The 23175-nt window shown below is 39.2% G+C and overlaps 1 protein-coding gene across 4 annotated transcripts in view; it reads left to right on the top strand.

Annotated features, from left to right (window-relative positions):
* Positions 1-22759, top strand: part of LOC131231798 (piezo-type mechanosensitive ion channel homolog) — a 194863-nt gene extending 172104 nt beyond the window's left edge. For all 4 annotated transcript variants that reach the window (XM_058228106.1, XM_058228104.1, XM_058228105.1 and 1 more), the window contains 4 exons: positions 18212-18706; positions 20844-20982; positions 21194-21338; positions 22242-22759. In XM_058228106.1, coding sequence (XP_058084089.1) covers positions 18212-18706; positions 20844-20982; positions 21194-21338; positions 22242-22377 — 915 coding nt within the window. In that variant the 3' untranslated portion in view covers positions 22378-22759. The remainder of the gene's footprint in view (positions 1-18211; positions 18707-20843; positions 20983-21193; positions 21339-22241) is intronic.
* The last annotated feature ends 416 nt before the right edge of the window (positions 22760-23175 follow it).

Genomic DNA, 23175 nt, shown 5'->3' with positions numbered 1-23175 from the left:
TAAAGAACATCAAAGTCGATGCTCCCGGTTTTGATGGTTGCTTGAACCCAAGGCATTTCCTTAAATAGCTAGCTAACATGGACCACTTCTTTGAGTGGCATGATATGTCAGATCATCGTCGAGCAAGGTTCGCTAAGTTAAAGTTGACAGGTCAAGCCAAGTTGTTCTAGACCAATACAGAACGGAAGGTAGAGCGGTGTAGAGATGAACCCATTACATCATGGGCTGAGATGAAAAAAACTTCTTAAAGAAAAATATGCCCCACTCTCCTACCGTGATCACCTTTTAGACCAGTGGTAGTCCTTGAAGCAAGGGTCAATGTCTGTATCGGATTACATTAAGAGATTCGAGGAGTACATGACGCGATTTGATGTCAATGAGTCCCCTATTGTGACCCTGTCTCCTTTTAGGATGGACCTGCACCTTAAGATTAGGCATGTGCTCATCCCTCATGATGTTAGTACACTAGAGGAGGCCTACCTTAGGGTAGAGGAGCTTGAACAATACTTAGTGCAACCGACCATAAAGTTGTTTGGGTCTCGTAATTCCAGTGGCAGGGTTGCTCCTTAGAGAGCCAAACCTAACCCTGGGAGCCAGACCAAAGCTCCAACTGGTGCTCCCACCTATAATAGATATGTTAAAGGTAAGGCTCTAGTCAACACTAGTTCGAAGGGAAGTGAGCACATGCAGTGTTTCTGTTGCAATGGTTATGGTCACCTCCCAAAGGAATGCCCAAACAAAGAAAGATGTAAAGCACTTATGATAGATGAGGCAGATGAGGATGGCGCGGACATTTGCGACGTAGAGGAACATGAGCCTGATATTGGTGATAGTGATGAGGAGTTTGATGATCAGGAGACCCACACTCTCGCAGTAGTAAGATGCGCCTTTGCCCAAGCTAAAGAAGATGATTGGCGCAGGAACACGATCTTTTACACTTATACCAAGGGTGGAGAAAAGAATTGTAAAGTGATTGTGGACAGTGGCAATTGAACCAACGTGGTCTCTACCAGCACCGTGAGTCAACTGGGCTTGAAAGCTGAGTCTCATCCTTAGCCCTACATAGTGGCGTGGGTTGATGAGTCCTTCATTCTGGTCTCACAGAGATGTTGTATCCCCATCTAGTTTGTATAAGGATTCATTGTGGTGCAATGTGTTTCCGATGGATGTCGACTACATCATCTTGGGTAGAAGTTGGCTATTTGACTTGGACGTTACAATATTCGGTCGCTCGAATATTCGTACATTCATGTTTGAGGGCAAGAAAATTAGATTGAGTCATCTTCCACCTAAGAGCATACCGGGAAAGAATGAGACCACCAAGAAGGGTGATCCTGGAACTTCGAGGAAGTCCAAACCTAAGTCTGTTCATATCGTTAATGCAAAAGAATTTGAAAGTGACTGAGGAGGATTCGGGGGTGTACACCCTTGTGACTAAAGAGGCTACCCCCCAGATTGGTGTAGAATTGACTAGTGAGATGATTAAGATGATGGATGAGTTCAATGATATCTTTCCTGACGACCTCCCGAATGAGCTTCCACCTATGAGGGACATCCAGCATGCCATTGATATTGTCCTCGGGTCAACTCTCCCAAACCTTCCTCCTTATAGAATGAACCCCATAGAGCATGCGGAACTCAAGAAGCAAGTTGATGAGCTTCTCAGGAAAGAGTTCATTCAGGAGAGCATGAGTCCATGTGTCAAGCCCACCCTTCTGACGCTCGAGAAGGATTGTACGTGGCATATGTGTGTGGATAGCAGAGCCATCAACAAGATTACCGTTAAGTACCGGTTTCTTATACTGCTTCTTGACGATATGCTAAACATGATGGCCAATGCCACAATTTTCTCCAAAATAGATATCAAGAATGGGTATCACCAGATCCTTATTCGCCTAGATGATGAATGGAAAGCGGCCTTCAAGACGAAGGATGAGTTGTACAAGTGGCTAGTCATGCCTTTTGGGCTAACAAATGCCCCAAGTACATTTATGTGGGTGATGACCCAAGTGTTGAGACCCTTCATGGGGAAGTTCATAGTCCTGTACTTTGACGACATCCTTATTTATAACATAACTAAGGAACAACACCTCAACCATCTGAGGCAAGTGTGTGGGATCCTTAGGGAAGAGAAGTTATATGCCAACCTCAAGAAGTGTTTGTTTTTGTCTATTAGTGTCATCTAAGGGCATGTTTGCGGATCTTGAGAAAGTTCAGGCCATAGTCAGTTGACCTGAGCCACATAATATTCATGAGGTGCGAAGCTTCCACGGCTTAGCCACCTTTTATAAACGGTTCATTAGAAGGTTTAGTTCCATCATGGCTCCTATTACCAATTGCATTAAAAAACAGGAGTTCCAATGGACTAAAGTAGCCTCTATGGCATTGAAGGAAATTAAGGTAAAGATGACTGAAGCTCCTATCATGCGACTTCCAGATTTTTCCAAGGATTTTGAGGTTGCTTGTGATGCATCTAGTGTAGGTATAGGTAGAGTGCTTAGTCAATAAGGCACCATATTGCTTTCTTTAACGAAAAACTTAATGAAGCAAAGCGAAAGTATTCTACCTATGATAGGGAATTCTATGCAATAGTGCAGTCCCTGTGCCATTGGCGGCATTATCTATTACTGCAAGAGTTCATCTTATTCTCTGATTATGAGGCTTTGCGCTGTCTCAACTTGCAAAAGAAGTTGAACCTGAGGATGCCAATTGGGTCCAATTTCTCCAAGAGTACACTTTTGTCTTAAAGCACAAGGTTGAGGTTGAGAATGAACTTGCCGATGTGTTGAGTCATAAGGTTGAGTTACTCCACTCCATGAGCTTCGAAGTCACTGAGTTTGAGCGTTTAAAGGAAGATTATCCTAGTTGCATAGATTTTGGAGAGATGTACGTATCGTTGATAGAGGGTCGGTTGAGGAGTAGTAGTGAGTTCGTCATAGATAGTCATTGAGTTTTTGTTTAGAGATGATAGATTATGCATACCCTATACATCCCTCCATGACTTTCTTGTCTAAGAGCTTCATGCTGGAGGGATAGCTGGTCATTTTGGGCGTGACAAGACTATTGCCCTTGTAAATGAGCTCTTTTATTGGCCAAGTCTCCAGTGAGATGTGGTTAACATTATAGGGTAATGTCGGACTTGTCAGCTAACAAAGCAAAGGAAGCAGAACACCGGTTTATATAGACCTTCGCCAGTCTCCCACGCCCCATGGGTTGATGTTAGCATGGATTTTGTGCTTGGTCTTGGGGCTCCCCAAGACGATTAAAAAGCATGATTCAATTTTTGTAGTTATGGACCATTTTTTGAAAATGCCTCACTTTTTCCCATGTTCTAAAACGTTTGATGCCATTAACGTAGCTAAGATATTCTTTGGGGAGGTAGTTCGTCTACATGGTTTGCCGAAGACCATTATGTCAGATCGAGATGTGCGATTTATGAGTTATTTTTGAAAAACTCTATGGCACATGATGGGAACTAACTTGCAGTTATCTTCGACATACCATCCTCAGATTGATGGTCAGACGGAGGTTGTCAATTGAAGTTTAGGGAATCTGCTACAATGTCTAGTGGGAGACCATATTAGGACCTGGGATGCGGTTTTGCCGATAGCCGAGTTTGCATACAACAATTCCATTAATAGTTCCACAAGAATGAGTCCATTTAAGATAGTATTTGGGTACAAGCCCAGAAAGCCTATATATCTCATACCCATGTCCATTTCACATAGGCCATCTGAGTCCCCAGAAGCATTTGCACGGCATATTCATGACTTGCATAGTGAGATCAAGAAGTGCATTAATGCTAGTAATCAACATTATAAAATCTCTTCAGATTCACATTGTAGGTTTAAGGAGTTTCATGTGGGTGACTGTCATGGTCCGCATTAGGCCCGAACGATTCTCACAGGGAACCGTGAGGAAATTGCATGCCCGCAGTGCAGGTCCATATAAAATTTTGACAGTAGTGGGCCCTAATGCATATGTGGTGGATCTTTCATCTAACATAGACATTAGTGCAACATTCAACGTGGAGAACCTTGTGCCTTGTGACGGACCCAAACATCCATCTTCTAGCCTCCTGCAAACCTTTCTTCTATTTCAGATGATGGTGTTCCTGACCCCATCCCCAACCCATGGCCTTTACTTGACTTTACTTCCCACCCATTGTCTTCTCTTCCATCACTACCTAGTTGGAAAGAAGAGATCAGAGAATGTTTTGTACCACCAAGCGGTCTCTACCCTCCATGGAGGATATCAGAAATACCTCGTGAAGTGGAAAAACAGATGGGAATCCGACACCACCTAGATTACAGAGGCAGAGTTCTAGTGCATTGATCTTGACCTCCTCGAGCATTATCATAGCATTATTTCACTAGTGGTGAATTCTTCTCAGCAGGGGAGAATTGATGGGGACATCAGAGGACATACTCGGGTATACCAAAGACAGAGGCGACCACTCACATCAGCGCAACTTTTTTCGTGGATGGGAGATGAGTTTCAAATGGGGCTTGTAGGGCCGTTTTGAAGACTTCACATGCATTGGGCATGCATTAGGAAGACCCCACTTTGGGATGATGCATGTGGGCTACTTAGGAGACCATTTTAGTCATAGGATTTTTATTTCATGTCGATCCAACCGTTGGATCTTGTTGATCAGGCCATCGAGCCACCTAATCTTCTAGATCTGGGCCCCTTGGACTCTAATGTTGCTTCCTTTATGTTTTTTGTTATTTTTAAGATTTATTTGATGGATGAGATTGATACTAAGTGTTTTAGTTTTGTTATTTTGGATGATGGGCCATTTCACTTAAGTGAGTGGCATAGTTGTAATTATTTCAAAATTTTAATTATAAAAGCACGGCGAGGGGTGGACGTCCAATCCTAGTGGATTTATTGAGAAGAATAAAAAAAGAGAAGCTCTCTTTTGTGAAGGAATTTTCCCCATCGTGTTTTAGGGTTTGTGAGAAATCCTCCATTCCAATTGAATTGTGGAAGGGTAGAGGCTTGTTTGGTGGTGGATTTCCCAAGATGCATCCTTCCTCTCTCTTCTTCAAATTTTTTTTTTTTTTTTTTAAAAGGTATTCTTCTTCTCTTATCTTCTTCCTTTCCCTTCCATTACAACCTTTCAAACCCATTAAAACCTTACTCAATCCTCTCTTTTTCTTCCCCATTACCTAGCCATGTGTGGACTTGTACGTGCACACACACCCATGTGAGTCCATATGGGAAGCCACGTATGGGCCCCCGTTTGGGGTTTTCCCTCTTTGATTTCCCTCCAAAACTCCCTAAACCCTATATATTTTGAATCCCTAAAAATCTCAATCCTAAATCTCAATCCATGAATACAAAACCTAAATGAAAATCTGAATTTTTTGTGAAACATTCCCCAAACCAGAATTTTTCTTGCATCATTGTCTATCCACATGGTTATTGCACTACCCACACTAGATTGGAAGTCTCTACTTCTAAGTGGGCCACTCTTGAATTATTTTATATTTTTGTGCACCGCGTATGTGATAACTTGGGAACTTTATATTATAAATCTGAATTTCCAAATCTATTATGTGGCTATTTTTGATTTTACAAGTTGATTGCTGAAATTAATGTGTAAATTGATCTCTCATCTTGCATCATAGGGTAGTTTCCATCATCCTACATCACAAGGTGGCCCATGATAGAAAACAATGGACAATCCAACAGCCTTCCAATGCACGTGGTGGTCCACGTGATGATTGGATTGTCCTGATCTTTGGGATGTCCAACTTTCATGGTTGGCCAACCTTGATGGACAGGTTGGATGCCATATGCACACATTGGCAGGCCCATGAATGGCACACATACAAGGACTCTTAGAGGAACAGCCTTGTGAGCGTGGCTGAGGTGACTGCGAGAGGGTACGTTCGCCATTTGATTTAATACCATGGGTTTTTTAGGTATATGAAAGTTTTGAAACAATAAGTTATATTTTCTTTTATATAGTAGTATAGAAAGTCACATCCTTGGGAACATCTAGTTGGATACCCACTAATAGGATTACAGAATTTATACCCATGCTAGTTACCAAGAAATATGCATTTTGTGGACCTAAAGTCTGAATTCTTTCTATTACAACTCAAGTCATGCACAAAACGAACCAAATACATGGTGGCAATAAAAATGGATTAGCCTTCACACAAGGCATATCAAAAGCAGATTTATCACTATGTCATTCACCTTAGATATATCTTTGCAAAGGTCCCATTGTTGCATATTTATGTCAATAATAGTGTTAAAAATACTTCTTTTCAAATGGTTCTACTTGTTGTAGTATTCTCCACATTGGAAGGTCTAAACAAGGTACAAGGTGGTACCCTTTAGTTAATATTTGGGGTTGTGGCAACTTACGACTAAAAAGTGTTTTTTTTAATATTTTTGACCTTGTGCACAAATCTAGCTCTATGCTGCTAGGGTAGGGATAGGTGTTGGTATAGTGTTGTAAAAATCGTGTGCTTTAGTGACCATGTGTGTTTAGTTTGCATCTTAATGTCATAATTAAATGAGTGAGAAGCCAGATCTATCTGTGATGTTGTGGACTAAAGGGAAGGGTTCCTCTAGTTGTCCTAAGGTGTCAAACAATCACTTTCTCTAAAAGGTCAAGCCATTAGAGGATGGTGTATCAATGTATATCAAAGGACCTTAACACTCCCCCGCACGTGCGCGCTGGAACTCCGCACGAGAACATATTGGGCAAGGGTGGAAGGGCACTTACAACTCACACCATAAACGGCCCCCATAGGAGAATTTATTAGGGAGGCATCTTTGCTACTCCCGAGATTCGAACACAAGACGTTCCGCTCTGATACCATGTCAAGCTCGAGCCGTTAGAGATGGTGTATCAATGTATATCAAAGGACTTTAACATAAGGGAATGTGAGTTTGGTCATAGCAGCCACTTGCCAAGGGAGAGTTGTGTTTCATGAATCTAAGTACCCTAAATTCCATTATCATAGTAGTGGGATTGGGCAATCTATGAAGAGTATATTAGTCATCTTGTGTGAGGGAACTAATGACAAGTTGGGATGACATTTCTCCACCATCGAGCTCAACGATATATTCATGCCTATGCCCAACCCTACATGGGAGTGTGAATGTTCACAGTGTGCAATTTCTTGTGTTTGGACCTAGGTGAGCACCTGCATTGGAGGATTGCATTGAGTCTCTAACTGAGATGTTGGACATAGGCCATTGGGGCCCACTAGTGGGCAATCACTAGCGGGTGGGTCCCATGAGTTTAGGCCTCTTCCGTTAACAGATGGATTTCAAATTCAAGTTTGATTTTGGATTTACAAAGAGGAGATAGGGATAAGACCAGATAATTTCTAGTCTCATCCAAACTCCTCATCCTTTCCTATAAATAGGATAAGGCTCTCTTGTGAAAATATATCGAGGAATAACGAGAGTAAAAAGAGGAATAGTGATATACATAAAATATTTGTCCATTTAGCTTGTCCTTGAGACGATCTAAGCCATAGATCGTAATCCGGGGCCATCTATACCGTAGAATCAGAGGGGTGATTAGGCCCATGTGCTCCAGTAGTAGTTACGCCGAGTCTTCAGCTTTGTAGAAGTTCCATATTGTGTAGACCGTCAGATCTTAAGGGCTTACACTTCCGCACATCCTATCAGTGGTATCAGAGCAACTCAACGACGGATCTCCGATTTATTATTTTCATCAAAAAAGGTAGGTAAGTGGCCCTTTTTTTAAAAGATAAGAATTTGAATAATTCTGATGCTGAAAGAATTTGAATAATTCTGATGCTATAAGAATTTGAATAATTCTGGTGGATAAGAATTTGAATAATTTCCATACACATAGGCCATATGTACTGTAGACACTCGGAAGAGAGGATTGGAATCTAGATGGCATAACACAAACCCATGTCTGCCATCGTCTAATGTATTATTAGCAGACGTAAACAAATTTCCTACACCATCCATGGGACCACCATAAATTGTATTCCTTGGGTCTTACCACCATACATGGGGCCTAAAATTCTTGATCCGGACCATTCATCTAGTGTTTCTTGTTGTGGATTGTTACAATGTATGAAAATGTTCTATCCATTGGATGCTCCTGCCCACATGGTGCTGAAGAATTTCTGCATGCAAGATGTGAACCATTGCTCTTTGCAGTTTTAATCATTCATTTTGAGATATTGGTTACACCCACTGGATGATCAATGCTATTATGGACAATGGGCCATTAGTGGTGCTGAGCATGGAACGAACCGTTCTGATCATGTTTAATGTGCCCATGTTTGGGTGTAAGGCCCGGTACTAATGGACCACAGATTTTCGTCACGTTGTTTCTGTTGTTTTCAAGAGGTTTAAATGCTAGGGTTAAGCTCTAAACGGCTGAGGGACTATTATGATACTCGGCAGAGAGATTGTGCATTAAGTCTGGGCTTTCAGGTTTTACAAATGGGGCTTGTGTTTCAATGATCCAAACCGTTGAGATGATGGGACTCACTTTTGATGGCCCAAACACCAAATGGAAATGGGGCACCCATCATCAAAACCCTCCTGGAGGCCTGACTCAAAAAGTCTTTTGGTCCACAAGAAGGTTTTAATGGTGAGCGTCGTCATTTCACAATTTCCTTTGGTGTAGCCCACTTAAGTTTTAGATCAACCTTTTTTAAAAAAAAAAATATTCTCCTGATATGTGCTGGGAAAACTCATGGACGAAGTGGATTTCACAAATACAAGACGATGGCCCCATGGAGATTTTCTATTGGACGAGTTATCTACAACACTTAGAAATACATACACATGTTTCGCACACAAGGAAACATTTCTAGGTGGGCTCCGCCGTAAAGTGCACTTCTGGTCATTATATTTACATGTGGGTAGATATGTTTTCCCTAATGTGGCACATTGTTTCCCAATTGTACGCGCATTTTGGCTAATGAAATTTCCAAAAATGTACTTTGGACATGCTTTTCTTCAATACACACCAAGTAATTACAAAATACAGACCGTTCATCTTGGATGCCCAACTTTGCTCTGGTTTGTATATACTAAAATTAGTAATTGGATGGGAATGATTCACAGATTGGATTACATTTACACAATAGGGGAGGAACCCCACACATCTGGAATGCATGAAATCATGGTTTGGATTACACAAACACATCTTGGGTGGGGTTCCACACAGCTTGAACTTGTGGTAAAATATTACCATATGCTCTAATGTTTGTGATCATTTTGCTGAAGTGATATGATCTTTCAATCACACCTATGTCCCTATGTTGGGTTATACAATCATATCTAACTGGAACAGGATTTGGGCCATGTCTCAGTTGTCCTAATTCTCCAGATTGACGAACACGACATTGATTGTGATAAATGATCCTAATATATCAAACAAAAAAGAGATAGTGGTTCAGCTGAGTCAAGGCTTGTATCGACACTCTAGTTTTTGACATGCTTCAATCTTGGGCTCATGCCTATAATGAGCTAGCAGGATGGATGGTGTAGATAAAATCTGCTTTGAGAATTAGTGATCTAGAGATCATTAGTGATCGAAACAATCATCAACCATGATGATCAATGTTAATGATAGGATCCATCATCAACAATGATCATTAAAGGTAATGATCGGATCCATCGCTAATGGACATGATCATTGGTGATGATAGAACTCTCTTTATATCTAAGCACTTCATTTTTTTTAAAAAAATCTGATGATAACGTTTATATGTGTGACATAATTAGGCTTGATGTGATTAGATCTAAGCCCATTTTTCATTGGAAAATAGAAAACTTAGTGTTAGAATGCTCCGTATATATAAAGGTTGTGCATAACCTGAGTGGGAGTTAATTCTTCTCCACCAAATGATGCATGCAACCTGTAATAGAAGGTTGCACGTTATACAAATATATTCTTATAAAAGCATCAGTTTCATCTTAAAAAGAGAACTTGATTGATCTACACTGCCCATTCGGGTATGTGGACTTTTAGATCTCATTAAGATGTGTCGACTACTTTTATACCTTGAAAATTTGAATAACATGTAGAAATGCTGATGATTAGTGTTAATACCTTAGATCATAGCTAAGTAGTGATACTTGATGCAATGTAGAGATGGGCACCAAAGCTTTAATTGCTGAACAGCTCAGAGGACAACAATTCGACGGTAACAACTATGAATACTGGTCCCGTGTGGTGCGAAGCCTTCTGGACGAGGACGATATATCGCATACACTCAATGAGGTTCAAGAGGAACCTATATTGGCTGAAAACGGAAATTTAGGATAACATAGGGCTGTAATGAACCGCAACAATAAGTGGCGTAAACAGAATCGTTCTGCCCATAATATCCTATTTAGCACTATGCACAAAGAACTCATACCAACATATGAAGTGCATGACATCGCTAAAGGAATTTAGGAAGCACTGACAAATGCCTATGCACAGAAGTCAAATGCAAAAGTTCGGGCAATGGAATTAGAATTCCAGGAATACAGGATGTCAATCGGCTGCCCCATCAAAGATCATATCCGTAAGATGGAGCAGATGATAGGTGCCCTTAGGAATGTTAGGTGCAAATTAACTGAAAATCAAAAGATAGTAGCAATGCACCGTTCCTTGCCTGAATCTTGGGCCCCAATCAAAAGAATTCTTAATCATACTGATTCTATCACTATGTTCAAAGACTTTTGTGGCCATTTTGTTAGATATCTTATCCAAAGTTGATTTGTCATTTTATGAACATTGTGTTCGGGGAGACTTCGAAGAAACCATTTCTTAAAGCGGCTAGGTCCAAGAGCCCACTAGAGATAATCCATTTAGATATCTGTGGACCCTTCAATGTACATGATAGAAATGGATGTCAATACTTGGTCACTTTCATTGACGATTACTCGCGCTATGGATATGTGTATCTCATCTCACATAAATCTGAGGCTTTTGATTGTTTTCTTAAATATAAAGTTGAGGTAGAAAATCAACTTGAGAAAAAGATTAAAATCCTTCGATTTGATACAGGTAGCGAGTATACATCTGAAACGTTCAAATCATATTTATGAAAACGTTAGCATTGTTCGGCAGTACACAATGGCTTACACTCCACAACAAAATGGTGTTGCAGAGAGAACGAATGGGACACTATTGGACATAGTTAGATCGATGATGGCACAATCCAATCTCTCTACCACATTCTGGGGAGACGCACTGTTAACAGCCGTCTACGTCCTTAATAGAGTCCCCATCCAAATCCATTCCTAAGACCCCATATGAGATGTGGTTTGGGAGGATTCCTTCTCTAGCCAACCTATGCCCTTGGGGATTTTTGCGATATGTTTTGTTGCCTACTCCGCATATAGGTAAACTTGATAGTAAAACCATTGAATGCGTATTCATAAGATACCTTATGCATTCAAAGGGATACGTTATAGTTTATGAGGACCATGGATACTGGATTGAGATAGAATCTCGGGAAGTGACCTTCGTCGAAAACAGATACCTCAGCCGAATGAAGCAAAAGGTTCCAATAAAACTTTTTGAAATGCTTGATGTATCTCAGGAGAGTGGGAGTTCTGCTTCTCAAAATGATGATGCTCTTATAGTTCGTCAGGACAGTGGAAGAACATCTCAGCAGGCTCCTGAGTTACGTCGAAGCGAAAGAGGATTGATTCCCCGAAGATACTTCGATATTGAAGGGCAGACATTCTCTTGCGTTGCGGTTGATGATGGTGAACTTGACTCGTATCAAGATACATTATTATCTTCTAACTTGGCCGATTGGGTGACTGCTATAGACGAAGAGATCACTTCCATGGAGAAGAATAAAGCCTAGGAACTTGTTGATCTGCCTTCTAATCGCAAAGCGATAAGTAATAAATGGGTACTAAAGATCAAAAGAAAGGCAGATGGTACAGTGGACAAGTTCAAAGCACGATTAGTTGCTAAAGGTTTCACACAGAAAGAAGGCATTGATTACGATGAGACTTTTTCACCTGTTGCAAAGTTCTCCTCAATCCGCATGATCTTGTCCATTGTCACAAGTTTAAACTTAGAGTTATATCAGATGGATGTAAAGACCGCATTCTTAAATAGTTACTTGAATGAAGAAATATATATGCAACAGTCCATGGGTTATGTCGACAAAAAGCATCCAAAGAAAGTCTGCAAATTGTTGAAATCTATCTATGGGCTGAAGAAGATCATGTATATACATGAAACGTTCTGAAAGATCTTTTCTGATACTATCTCTATGTGTAGACGATATCCTGCTAACTAGTAATGACATGCAATTTTTAATATTGACTAAAGATTGGTTATTCTTGAACTTTGAGATGAAAGATCTCGGTGAAGCCAACTTTATTCTTGGGATAAAAATCATCAGGGATCGTCCTAAGAAATTTTTAGGCTTATCTCAAGCCACCTATATACAAAAGATCTCAGAGCAGTTCAGGATGGAAATTTTAAAAGCTATTGAAACCCCTATCGATAAAGCTACCAAGTTAGACAGAAAATCGTGTCCCCAGACTGAAGCCACGAAATTGGCTGTCCTCAGTATCTTATGCAAGCACAGTAGGGAGCTTAATGTATGTTATGCTTTACACTAGACCGGATATTAGCTATGCAGTTGGCATAGTCAGCCAGTAACCCGGGGCAGTCTCATTAGCAAACCGTTAAACGTATATTCCGTTATCTCAGAGAAATAAAAGACCAAATGTTGTGTTATGAAGGCACAAGCCTTGAGCTCAAAGGATATTCTGATGCTACTTGGGTTAATGACGCCGATGAGGGAAAGTCTACTTCAGGATATGTATTCTTACTCGAAGGAGGAGCTATCTCATGGTCGAGTAAGAAATAGACATCCACGGCTCTTTCATCTATAGAGGCCAAGTACATTGCATGTTGTGCTGCAATTCAGGAGTGTGTATGGGTTCGTAGATTTTTACTAGGTGTGGGTGTTGTACCGAGCGTTCGTCAACTTATATCGCTGAAGATAGACAATACTTCTGCCATTGACCTGGCAAAGGACCCTAAACATTACCAGAAATCCAAGCACATTATTAAGATCAAGTATCATTACGTCCACGATCAAGTGAGAGATAAGAAGGTCACCCTCAGCTACATTTCTACTAGGAAATGATAGCTGATCTCATGACGAAACCTATAGCCAGAGATCTATTTCAGGTTCACGTAAGGCAGATGGAATTGAGGAAAGCATGAGTAATATGCTTATATTTAGTACCTTCGATCTTTTATTAATGAATAACACATTCCATTTATTCAGTATTGAGTACTAATATAAACTAGGGAAGTAGATCATCAACATTTTTCATGAGATCATGTAGGATTTCTATTTTTTGTTGGCAAGCCGGTCACCCACTCGCACGAGTTGACCAACCTTGAATGTACAAGAGAGGTATATTTGGGACGATGTTCATACACTAAGGTATGGACTTCTCTTTATTGTGAATAATAAAGGATAATGATATGAGTGAGTCGCATCCGCCTACAATCTTAAAAGATTGAAGATGAAACTGATCAAGTCGAATAACATAATCACACCATTCCTTTTCATGCGATCAATGTTATGGCCTGAATTAATAGCCAGGTTGTGAGGTTATGAGATAAGTCGTACCTCATATAGAATAACCTGCGTACTGTAGACCCGACACATACATAGTATTATCTACTTTATGACGTGGATTGTAGCCACGTGTTGGGACCTTTTACCTACAAATTGCATTTATTCGATCTAATCGTTGCAATGTGCAAGTAGCCAATTCTGTAGGTGACTCTTTGTGTCCTTAGCTACCCTCCTCTTGTGTATAGGAGGATGAGATTGAGTGTTGTTACTTTAGTGTACTATGACGAAAGGTCCTTGATTGACCAGACTCAGTTACGCTAGGAAATCAGCTTGATTGATTCCAAATTAAACATCTGTGTGGGGAAGATCTCGTGACAGCTAAACCAAGTTTCTAGAACTATAAATACGCACTTGAAGACTTATCCGCCGGTAGTATCGAGTTATTATTTATTAGACTTTTGCAAACAAATATTCTTTGTTAAAAGTATATATATGTAAGTATTGCTTTAAATTGATTATAGTTGAAGTTTGTGAAAAATCGAGTTTTCAGCATAACTCGATAAGTTGGATAAGTGCATATGTTAGCCGAGTACTCTAGATCGGGAGTCAATTCCATTCGGTGTGGTCATGTAGACTAGGACCAGCATTACAAAACTTGGGTTATTGAGTACTAGTTAGGTGGTCACTTGGTACTTTAACACCTATGAGAAGATTACAATGATCCAGCTAGTCCTATGCCTCTAATTCTTTTGATCACGATGTTTGGTTTTGATTATTATTAGGCGAGTTAGATGGACAAATTTTTTGTGCCTATCCCACAATGTGATTGGGTAGGAGATGTTGGACATATGCCAGTGGGGCCCACTGGTGGGCAATCACTAGTGGGTGGGTCCCATGAGTTTAGGCCTCTTCCGGCCTCTTTCATTTATAGATGGATTTCAAATTCAAGTTTAAATTTAGATTTAAAAAGAGGAGATAGGGATAAGACTAGATAATTTCTGGTCTCATCCAAATTCTTCATCCTTTCATATAAATAGGATTAGGCTCTCTCGTGAAAATATATTGAGGAATAACGAGAGTAAAAAGAGGAATAGTGATATACATAAAATATTTGTCCATTTAGCTTGTCCTTGAGACAATCTAAGCAATAGATCATAATCCAGGGCCATCTATACCATAAAATCAGAGGGGTGATTAGACCCATCTGCTCCAATAGTAGTTAGGCGGACCGCTAGATCTGGACCGTTCAACTTCAGCTTTGTGGAGGTTCCACATCGTGTAGACCGTCAGATCTTGAGGGCTCACACTTCCTTACATACTGTCATGATAGACCCATCATGCCTAGATCGGATCGACTTGATCATGTAGCAGCTTTGACTAGTCCTAGTGTTGTGTGCTTTGGCCCACCCTTGGAGTTTACACTAGCGTCTAACATATGGGGATGGTTGGGTGCATGCACTAGGATTTGGTATAAGGAGTCCACATGTTCCAACAGGGGATCAACTAGTTACCTCGAGGAACTTGTTTACGACTTAAATCTTAGACCGTCCATCAAGTGGTTTTCTAGTTGGGCCCGATGCTAAAAAAGTGTTTAAGGTTTAATCGAAAGCTTTTAATTGTTGATCTTTTGTTTTAACCTTTAAAAGTGTTTTATCGCTCTTAATGGATATCCGACGGTTGAGACCTTGAAGTCCACCTATAAATTGGTATGGGATTTTGGTCAAGAGTGGATGCTATTGGTTGGTTAAGGGACTTGATCAATTTGGGTGCATAGATAAGGCAAGCTTACAAAAAAATTTATGGTGTGAGGCAATTCCAAAGTCTGTAAGGATGAGGAGTAGAGGTGCATGCGGATTAGCAAACCTCATAATCTCAAGTGGCTACATGGATACAATGTTTGGTTAAACCCAAGATTCACGATACTTGGGTTTAAAAAAGCTTACACTATGTAGCGTGTAGTTCACGCTTGATAGTGTAGCTTAACCTTAACGCTATGTATCTCATAAAAATAGCTTAAGTTGCATGTAGCCTAGATTACACACTAATTTGCATGCGCGTGCTACATAGCTTACATTAAAAGTTATTTTTCAATAAAATATTAAAATCAATTAACGTTTTCAATAATTTTTTGAAAATTTTCTATTTTCAATAAAAGTTGGTCAATCTTTTCAATGGTTTTAGTAAAATAATACAAGTAACGATGTTAAATTATTTCCTTTGCCCTTTCTTTTTCTTTAAACATAGTCTTCGCCTTAATTTTTCCTATTATTTTAGGTTATGCACTGAATATCATGAAATTTCGTTCTTTATCAGTAATTTGGCACAAAATATCATAAAATTTCATGATATTTAGTACAACAAAGCACTACCTTAATTAAAGATACTGAAGTAGCATGTAACTTATGCCTCACACTTCAGAGGGGTAAATGCTACTCTACACACTATTTACTATTTAAAACACTGCACGATACAACGATGCAGCTTGAGAGCCTTGAATTCATTCATGACCCACTTGAATTATAGAAACTAGTGTAAATACAGCAAAAGAAATAGGTTTTAATCAAATAGGGTAAAGAGAAAGTAAACAACTGGAAGGAATAGATCAATATAAACCTATCTGAGAGCTAAACTCCAAAAGGTCACTATAGTAGGAGGTGAGTGGTGGTGTCAGTATATATGTGAAGAGTAACATGTCAAATACACTCGACTCCTTGGCATCAGACTCCTACTTGTTCCTTAATTAAAATCAGTGTTATAAATAGCATGTGGTGTAGCGTTCACCCCTCAGAAACATGAGGCATAAACTATATAGCGTGTAGTGTACACGCTACTAGATTTTTAATCACGTTTGCGCTTGGTTGCACCAATGTCATGATGTTTTGCACCAAATTAGACTGATTAATAATGACATTTAACAAAATTTCATGATATTTGGTATAACCAAATGCAACCTAAAGTTGATAGGAAAGGACAATGATCAACTATGAAGGTACAGAAAGAGCAATGAAATTGATTTAATATTGCTACTAATATTATTTTACTAAAAAACATTGAAAAGATTAATTTTATTGAAAATAGAAAAATGTTACAAGTCGTTGAAAACATTAATTGATTTTAATGTTGTAGTGAAAAATAACTTGTAATGTGAGCTACGTAGCATATAATATAGTCTATGTAGCATGTAGCGTATGCAAGTTATCATGTAGCATAGCCTACATGCAACTTAGTCTATTTTAAGCTATTTAAAACACCAATTAACAAAACTTCTTGTCCAAGAAAATACCTCTCATCCTACTCTAGTTCATTGTCGAAACTTCTTATGCTTAGAATCTGAAATCCCAAATATATACAAACTTTGGCGACAACCATCCTAGCCAAACTTAACCAATCAACCTTATCCTAATTTAACTCAATTCGTACAAAACATTTACTTAATCCATGCTCCATGTATTAACCATGGGTAAGTTGTTGGTTAACCAGAACAGAATTCAACTAAAACCATAAAATACTCAAAATTTGTTGCACTTTCATCACTAATTTTTGTTCTACATTTTGAGTCTTGAAATGTTGAGATCTTGTGAAATGTATTGAATATTCAATGTTGATTTTGATGAGACCTTCAAAACAAGCTATTGATCACCAAAAAGGGGCATACAAGCACAATGTTTTGCCACCCAGGAGACGATTGTCCTTAGGCCCACACAAAATCTAAAGATCTGGGAGGCCACTTTTTTTGCTATCCATTCATTCACATTTAGTTGGCTTTGACCTCCAGATTCTCCAATCTTTTCGTACCAATCATTGAATTCTTGTTTTGTAAGGGCTTTTTTTCATTGCATTATGCAGGGATTTGACCATATGTCATCGTCATCACCTAAGCCTCATCCCCACTCATTGGGTCGGCTATGTGAACCCTGTTCCACTCTGCTAGAAATGTGTTTTCTTACTCAAATGGGTACAAAACATGCATGCATATTGTCGACAGAACTTCTCCTTGTATCATTCCTAAAGGGTTAAGGGTTTCCTTGCCATAAATTTTGTGCACTGTTTTCATATTACATGGAAGAAAATGTAACTGGGGAGTAGATTAAAGCATTTTACCTGTTCCACACACCTGATATGGGCAAGCTGATGTAGTTTAAGAATTTGTGCAACATTGTTCTCACTTGTCACTTCTTTCAATTGCTGCTTTCAAATTCACTTGTCAGCCAAAATGGAGATAAGACAAATATCCTAGAAGTTTATTTTTTATTGGAAACCTTTTGACCTATGTTGACCAAAATGTGGAAAGGGGCTGTCGTGGTCAAATTCGAACAAACAGACTAGAACAGGGACTGGTACATTCTGGTACTTCACCAATATGAAATTGAATAAAAATTGAAAAGTACAGTGGCATTAGTCTGCTTTAAGTAATTTTACTTTCTGCTTTCAAGAGGCCATACCATTTGTATTGCACAATACCTTTACTCTTTACATGTGGAAGCATGTGGTGCAGTCCTTGAGGCATTTACATTATACTCAAAATGCAAGTTTCCAACTCTATGCATATTCAAAAGCTTGATCTCAATATTCATTCAGGTCTATAGCCAACTCGATATGAAAATTGAGCCATTTCCCTTTTGCAGATGTACAGCAGTGGCAACCCTACAAACATTGCTAACCCCATCAAAGATGTGAGTGTCCAAATCGATATTATAGCAGTTAGTGGAAGACTAAGCCTGTTCCAAACCACTCTGTGCGAAAGAATTCTGTGGGAATACCTGCACGTGGATGTTAATCTTGACCCACATGGTTATCTGGACGCGTACAATGTGAAAGACATCCAATTGATCTGTTGCCAAGCTGATGCAAGCACTGTTTGGCTGGTGCCACAAGTAGTTCAGACTAGATTCATGAGATCCCTTGACTGGGGCACGGATGTCATTTTTTCCTGGGTATTTACTAGGGACAGGCCAAAAGGAAAGGAAGTCGTGAAATATGAAATATTTCTTAAAGATCAAAACCCATTGGACATCAAGGAAGTACTCAACGGAACTACTGACAGTTTCATAATAAAAAACATTTACCCAAGATACTTCCGGGTCACTGGCTCCGGCGATGTGCGGCATCTGGAAAAAGAGGTATTCTTCACAGTTTCTCACTTCTCTTGTCCTCATTGAGGAATTATGGGATCCTGGGACTTGGTAAAGAGTGGACCACTTCCTAATGCTTGCACTCCATACATGTTGAGCCCTTAGTTCCATGATTCTGACCATTGATTTAATGAGCCCGTCCATATCCTGGACAGAAAGCTGAGCAGAAAATAAGTCTGATATTTTTGAAAATCTAACAATTATTTAAGAGAGACATTATATCATATTATCCTGCTAAATAACATCTACTAACCCCCAGAATATTGTGATAATATCATGATGTTTTCAATGTAACATTCTTTCCTCACTCCTATCAAAACTTCATCTTTTCTCAAACCTTTTTTTTTAATCTCTAGTTCATGATTGTCCTGTCTTTTCACTATTCATTATTTTTCCATATTTTTATCTTGTTTCCTTCATTTTTCATGTTCCTACTAACCAAGTTCTCAATAATAGTATCAGTATATCAACTGGGCCCAAAAACAATACGTTACAGTGCATAGTAGACTGCATTAGACCCCTGCTGGCCTTTTTTTTTTCTGGGAAAATAGGAAAATTGCAAAAGTCAGAATCTTTTCTGTTATTTATTTTGTATGTGTGTTTAGGGCGTGTTTGGGGCATGGTATTAGATGGGCTTAGGTGGGATGGAATTGCATGTGGTCCTGTGCCAATTCCACTCCATGTTTGGCAAGAATGGAAAAGCTTGGAATTAGATCAGATGGAATTGCATTGGGTTAGGTCCCACCATGATGTGTGGGCTATATCCACACTGTCCACCCATTTTTCGAGATAATTTTAGAGCATGGGCCAAAAAATCAGGCAGATCTAAAGCTCAAGTGGACCCCACCATAGAAAGCAACGGGGATTGAATACTTACCGTTGAAAACTTCTATGGGGCCACATAAGTTTTGGATCTGCCTCATTTTTAAGCCCATGCCATAAAATGAGCCTACAAAACAAATGAACGGTTTAGATATAACACGTGTGTTATTCTCAATAGTTTTAAATAATGGTGGGTATATCCATTCAATGTACCACCGTATTACCAACAAAGCATGGAATTAAGCTTATCCCATGGCAAGAGGGGACAATCCCTGCCATGGGTAATAATTATGTTTTTTGAATCCCATCCCACCTAATCCTTCCCAATGCCATGCCCCAAACACGCCCTTAACATGCATTCAATGGTGTAGCAGACCATTCTTTGATAAGAATGTTGCTTGTCAGCTTGACCTGCTGAAAGTTTAAAAAAATAAAAAGTAACAAAAAATAGGTCCTAATCGAACCAAAATCACGTATGCTGTGGTGGATTAGGGCCGAGGCCTGGCAATGGATGAGCATAGGGTTGGTTTATGCCCAGATTTTGAACTAGTCAGGCCAGGCCTAATCAAAATATTGATTTTTTCCAAGCTCAGGCATGGCCCATTGTTAGCACAAGCAGGGCCAATTACATAAAAATGCAACAAAAGGATGATGAAAGAACAAAAAAAAAAAAAAAAAAAAAGAGTGATGGTTTATCCCTTCTTCCTATATTCCCCAAAATTGTCCATTTCTGCTTTGATTCAAATCCCAGATCTTGTCTTTTGATCCTCAAAATAGGCCTAGATGCAATCTAAAACTAAGTAAGCTCCCTTCATGGTTGAAATGTATAAAGTGGAAAAGCGAGAGAAATTTTGAAAAAAAAAAAAGGTTCAAAATGTGGTCTTTATGATCATATCAGAAATAATGGCCCTATATCGGTGCCGATATGGCCCATTTTTAAGTGGACTGGTTCACCCCCATTTCACGTAATGGGGGTGGCTGATATTGTTACAACACATCCAATATGGCCATATTGTAACCGATATTTAAATCAAACCACCAACCCAAGAAAATTTTGAATTTTGAAAATAGCCCATGAAATTCCTCCCTGGGAACTTGCCAGGTATGATTTGTGGTTCTCCTGAAGATCCTAATTTTTCAATCAATGGCCTATGATCATTACATGTTTGCTGAGGCTTGGGACCCTATTAACTGCTCAGACAATGGTGCCATATATCCATATTTTTCCTGATTATTAAATGAGCTTACTTTGGTGGTTCTTCTTGTCGCTACTTGTTCTAGACTAATTATTACTAGTATACAGGGACCTATGGTCAGCGGAGATCTTCTGTTGAATCGTGGGAATCCACCGTGGTGGTCTTTCCATGATATCAATGCATCAGTGGCTGGCTGTGAGGGGTTGACAGGACCAATGGCTATCATTGTGTCTGAGGAAACACCACGTACGTTCTTATCAGCATTGAAATTGTTCCAGCTTGCTAATGCTATGTAGTTTTTTGCATGTCTTGAAAAAGAGATTGGTAGAAAAGTATTTTGGTTTTTCCTCTCTTTTTTTTTTTCTTTTTCTTTTTTCTTTTTTTTGTGTGTGTGTGTGTGTGTGTGTGTGTGTGTGTGTGTGTGGGTTCTCATTTAATACTTAACTATCTTTTCCAGAGGGCATACTTGGTGAGACTCTTAGCAAGTTCAGTATTTGGGGCATTTACATAACTTTTGTGCTAGCAGTCGGCCGATTTATCAGAATTCAGTGTTCTGACCTGAGGATGAGAATACCCTTTGAAAATCTTCCTTCTTGCGACAGGTAACGCAACTTCAGATTGCTCGGCCCTATCTAAATATTTATGTTAAAATAATTAAAAAGTAGTAAATAATAGGGATTTTTACTGCAAAACTCCTCTCTAGTTTTAATTTGCCTTTGCTCATCAAAATTGCCAGCATGTGCTTTTTGAGGTTAGAAATAACCAAAATGACCCTGGTTATTTTTTTCTTTAAAAAGTGATAAAGTCGAGAATTGTGAGGCACACACGGTATGTTTATGACATCCAACCTATTCAACATATGAACCCCACCATGATGATTAGACAAACCAAAAAATCTGGCCAATCAAATCATCAAATGGGTTGCACACAAATTTGGATGTTTTGGCGTAGTGTACATTGTTTTTTATGGTGGGGTTCACCTTATGATTGGATCTTCTAGAATTTCAGTTCTTATGATCATCACGTTGGGTTGCATTTGTTGGGTGGGTTGGATGTCATATACGCACCATGTGGACCTGACAATTCTCAACTTTACCCCATTTTAAAGGAAAAATAAATAAATAAAGAGGGCATTCTGTTCATTTCATCCCTACAAAAGCACTACCTTGAAATAATAATTAGTTGAGGCACTATTTGGTAAAGATGGAATTACTTGGGAATTTTGCATTAAAAACCCCTACCTAATAATACTATAAAAAAATTTTAATAATATAACATGCTAAGTCATTGAATACATAACAACCCGTGCCTGTTGAATATGGCATGTCCAAACAAATTGGAAACAAGAATATGTAGACTTTCCCGGCTCCCAAACAGATGATCGTGTGGCTCTTTTATGTCACCAAACACCTATATTTATTTATTTATTTTGAAGATGACCGTTAAAAGTGCTACAACTATCTCCACTTCTTAGCATGAGCTAAATCAGTTCTGCCTTGGTGTAGGCTAATTGCAATCTGTGAAGACATATATGCTGCAAGAGCAGAGGGCGAGCTAGAAGTTGAAGAAGTCCTTTACTGGACACTGGTGAAAATTTATAGGTCACCGCACATGCTTCTCGAGTACACCAAACCTGACTAAATCCTACTGCAGATGAGCTCCTGTCACCAACTTCAGGAAGATGCTCGTGGGCTTCTAAGCTAACTGCAATCTAACCGTAACATGGTAATCGAACAAGATTGCCACATGATGTTAGGGGGTGGCCAGAAATTAGTCAAAAAACAGGGGGAGCGTACGTGAGTTAATTCATGGATGATTTGTAGTCCTACATATGTTTGCTTTTCTCCCTCTCAAGGCTCCCATTTCAATATTAGATCAGTTAGATGTATAGAAGCAGTTAATGCAAGCCTTACATGTATATTCATAGATGGGTCCTATTAGTTTTGGGCTGGCATGCCAATTCAACTGCTTGTCATGTGTAAATTTTGATATTAATTTGAAATGTTGGTTTTCTTGTTGTTTATGCAATTAGCTTGACTCGACAAATAGTGTATTTGGGACCCACTGCTTGATGATTCAAACCATTGATATAATGGGTTGAAAATACACTGAAAATTCCCCCCCTTGGATGGGTGCGAGTGTTTGACAATTTACACTTTAAATATGTGCCCTTTTCTTCTATGTTTCCATTGCAAACCATCAATAGGATGGCTGCAATCAATTGATAGAGAAGATATATAGGGCATCCCATTTTGTGGCCCACCAGCTGAACGACATGGATTACTTATATATGAACATCATTTACCATTGTTGGGGCAACCAGGAAATGTTGTTTCTTAAGAAAAGAATTCTTGATTAGGATCACCAACAATGTTCCCCACTTTGTACAGAATAAGGAATCAAGGTTACTACAAAACTTAAGTTCATGTAATTCCTCCT

The sequence above is a fragment of the Magnolia sinica genome, chromosome 17 (genome assembly GCF_029962835.1).
Source record: "Magnolia sinica isolate HGM2019 chromosome 17, MsV1, whole genome shotgun sequence".
NCBI lineage: Eukaryota > Viridiplantae > Streptophyta > Magnoliopsida > Magnoliales > Magnoliaceae > Magnolia > Magnolia sinica.
This window is presented reverse-complemented; position numbering and strand designations above follow the sequence as displayed.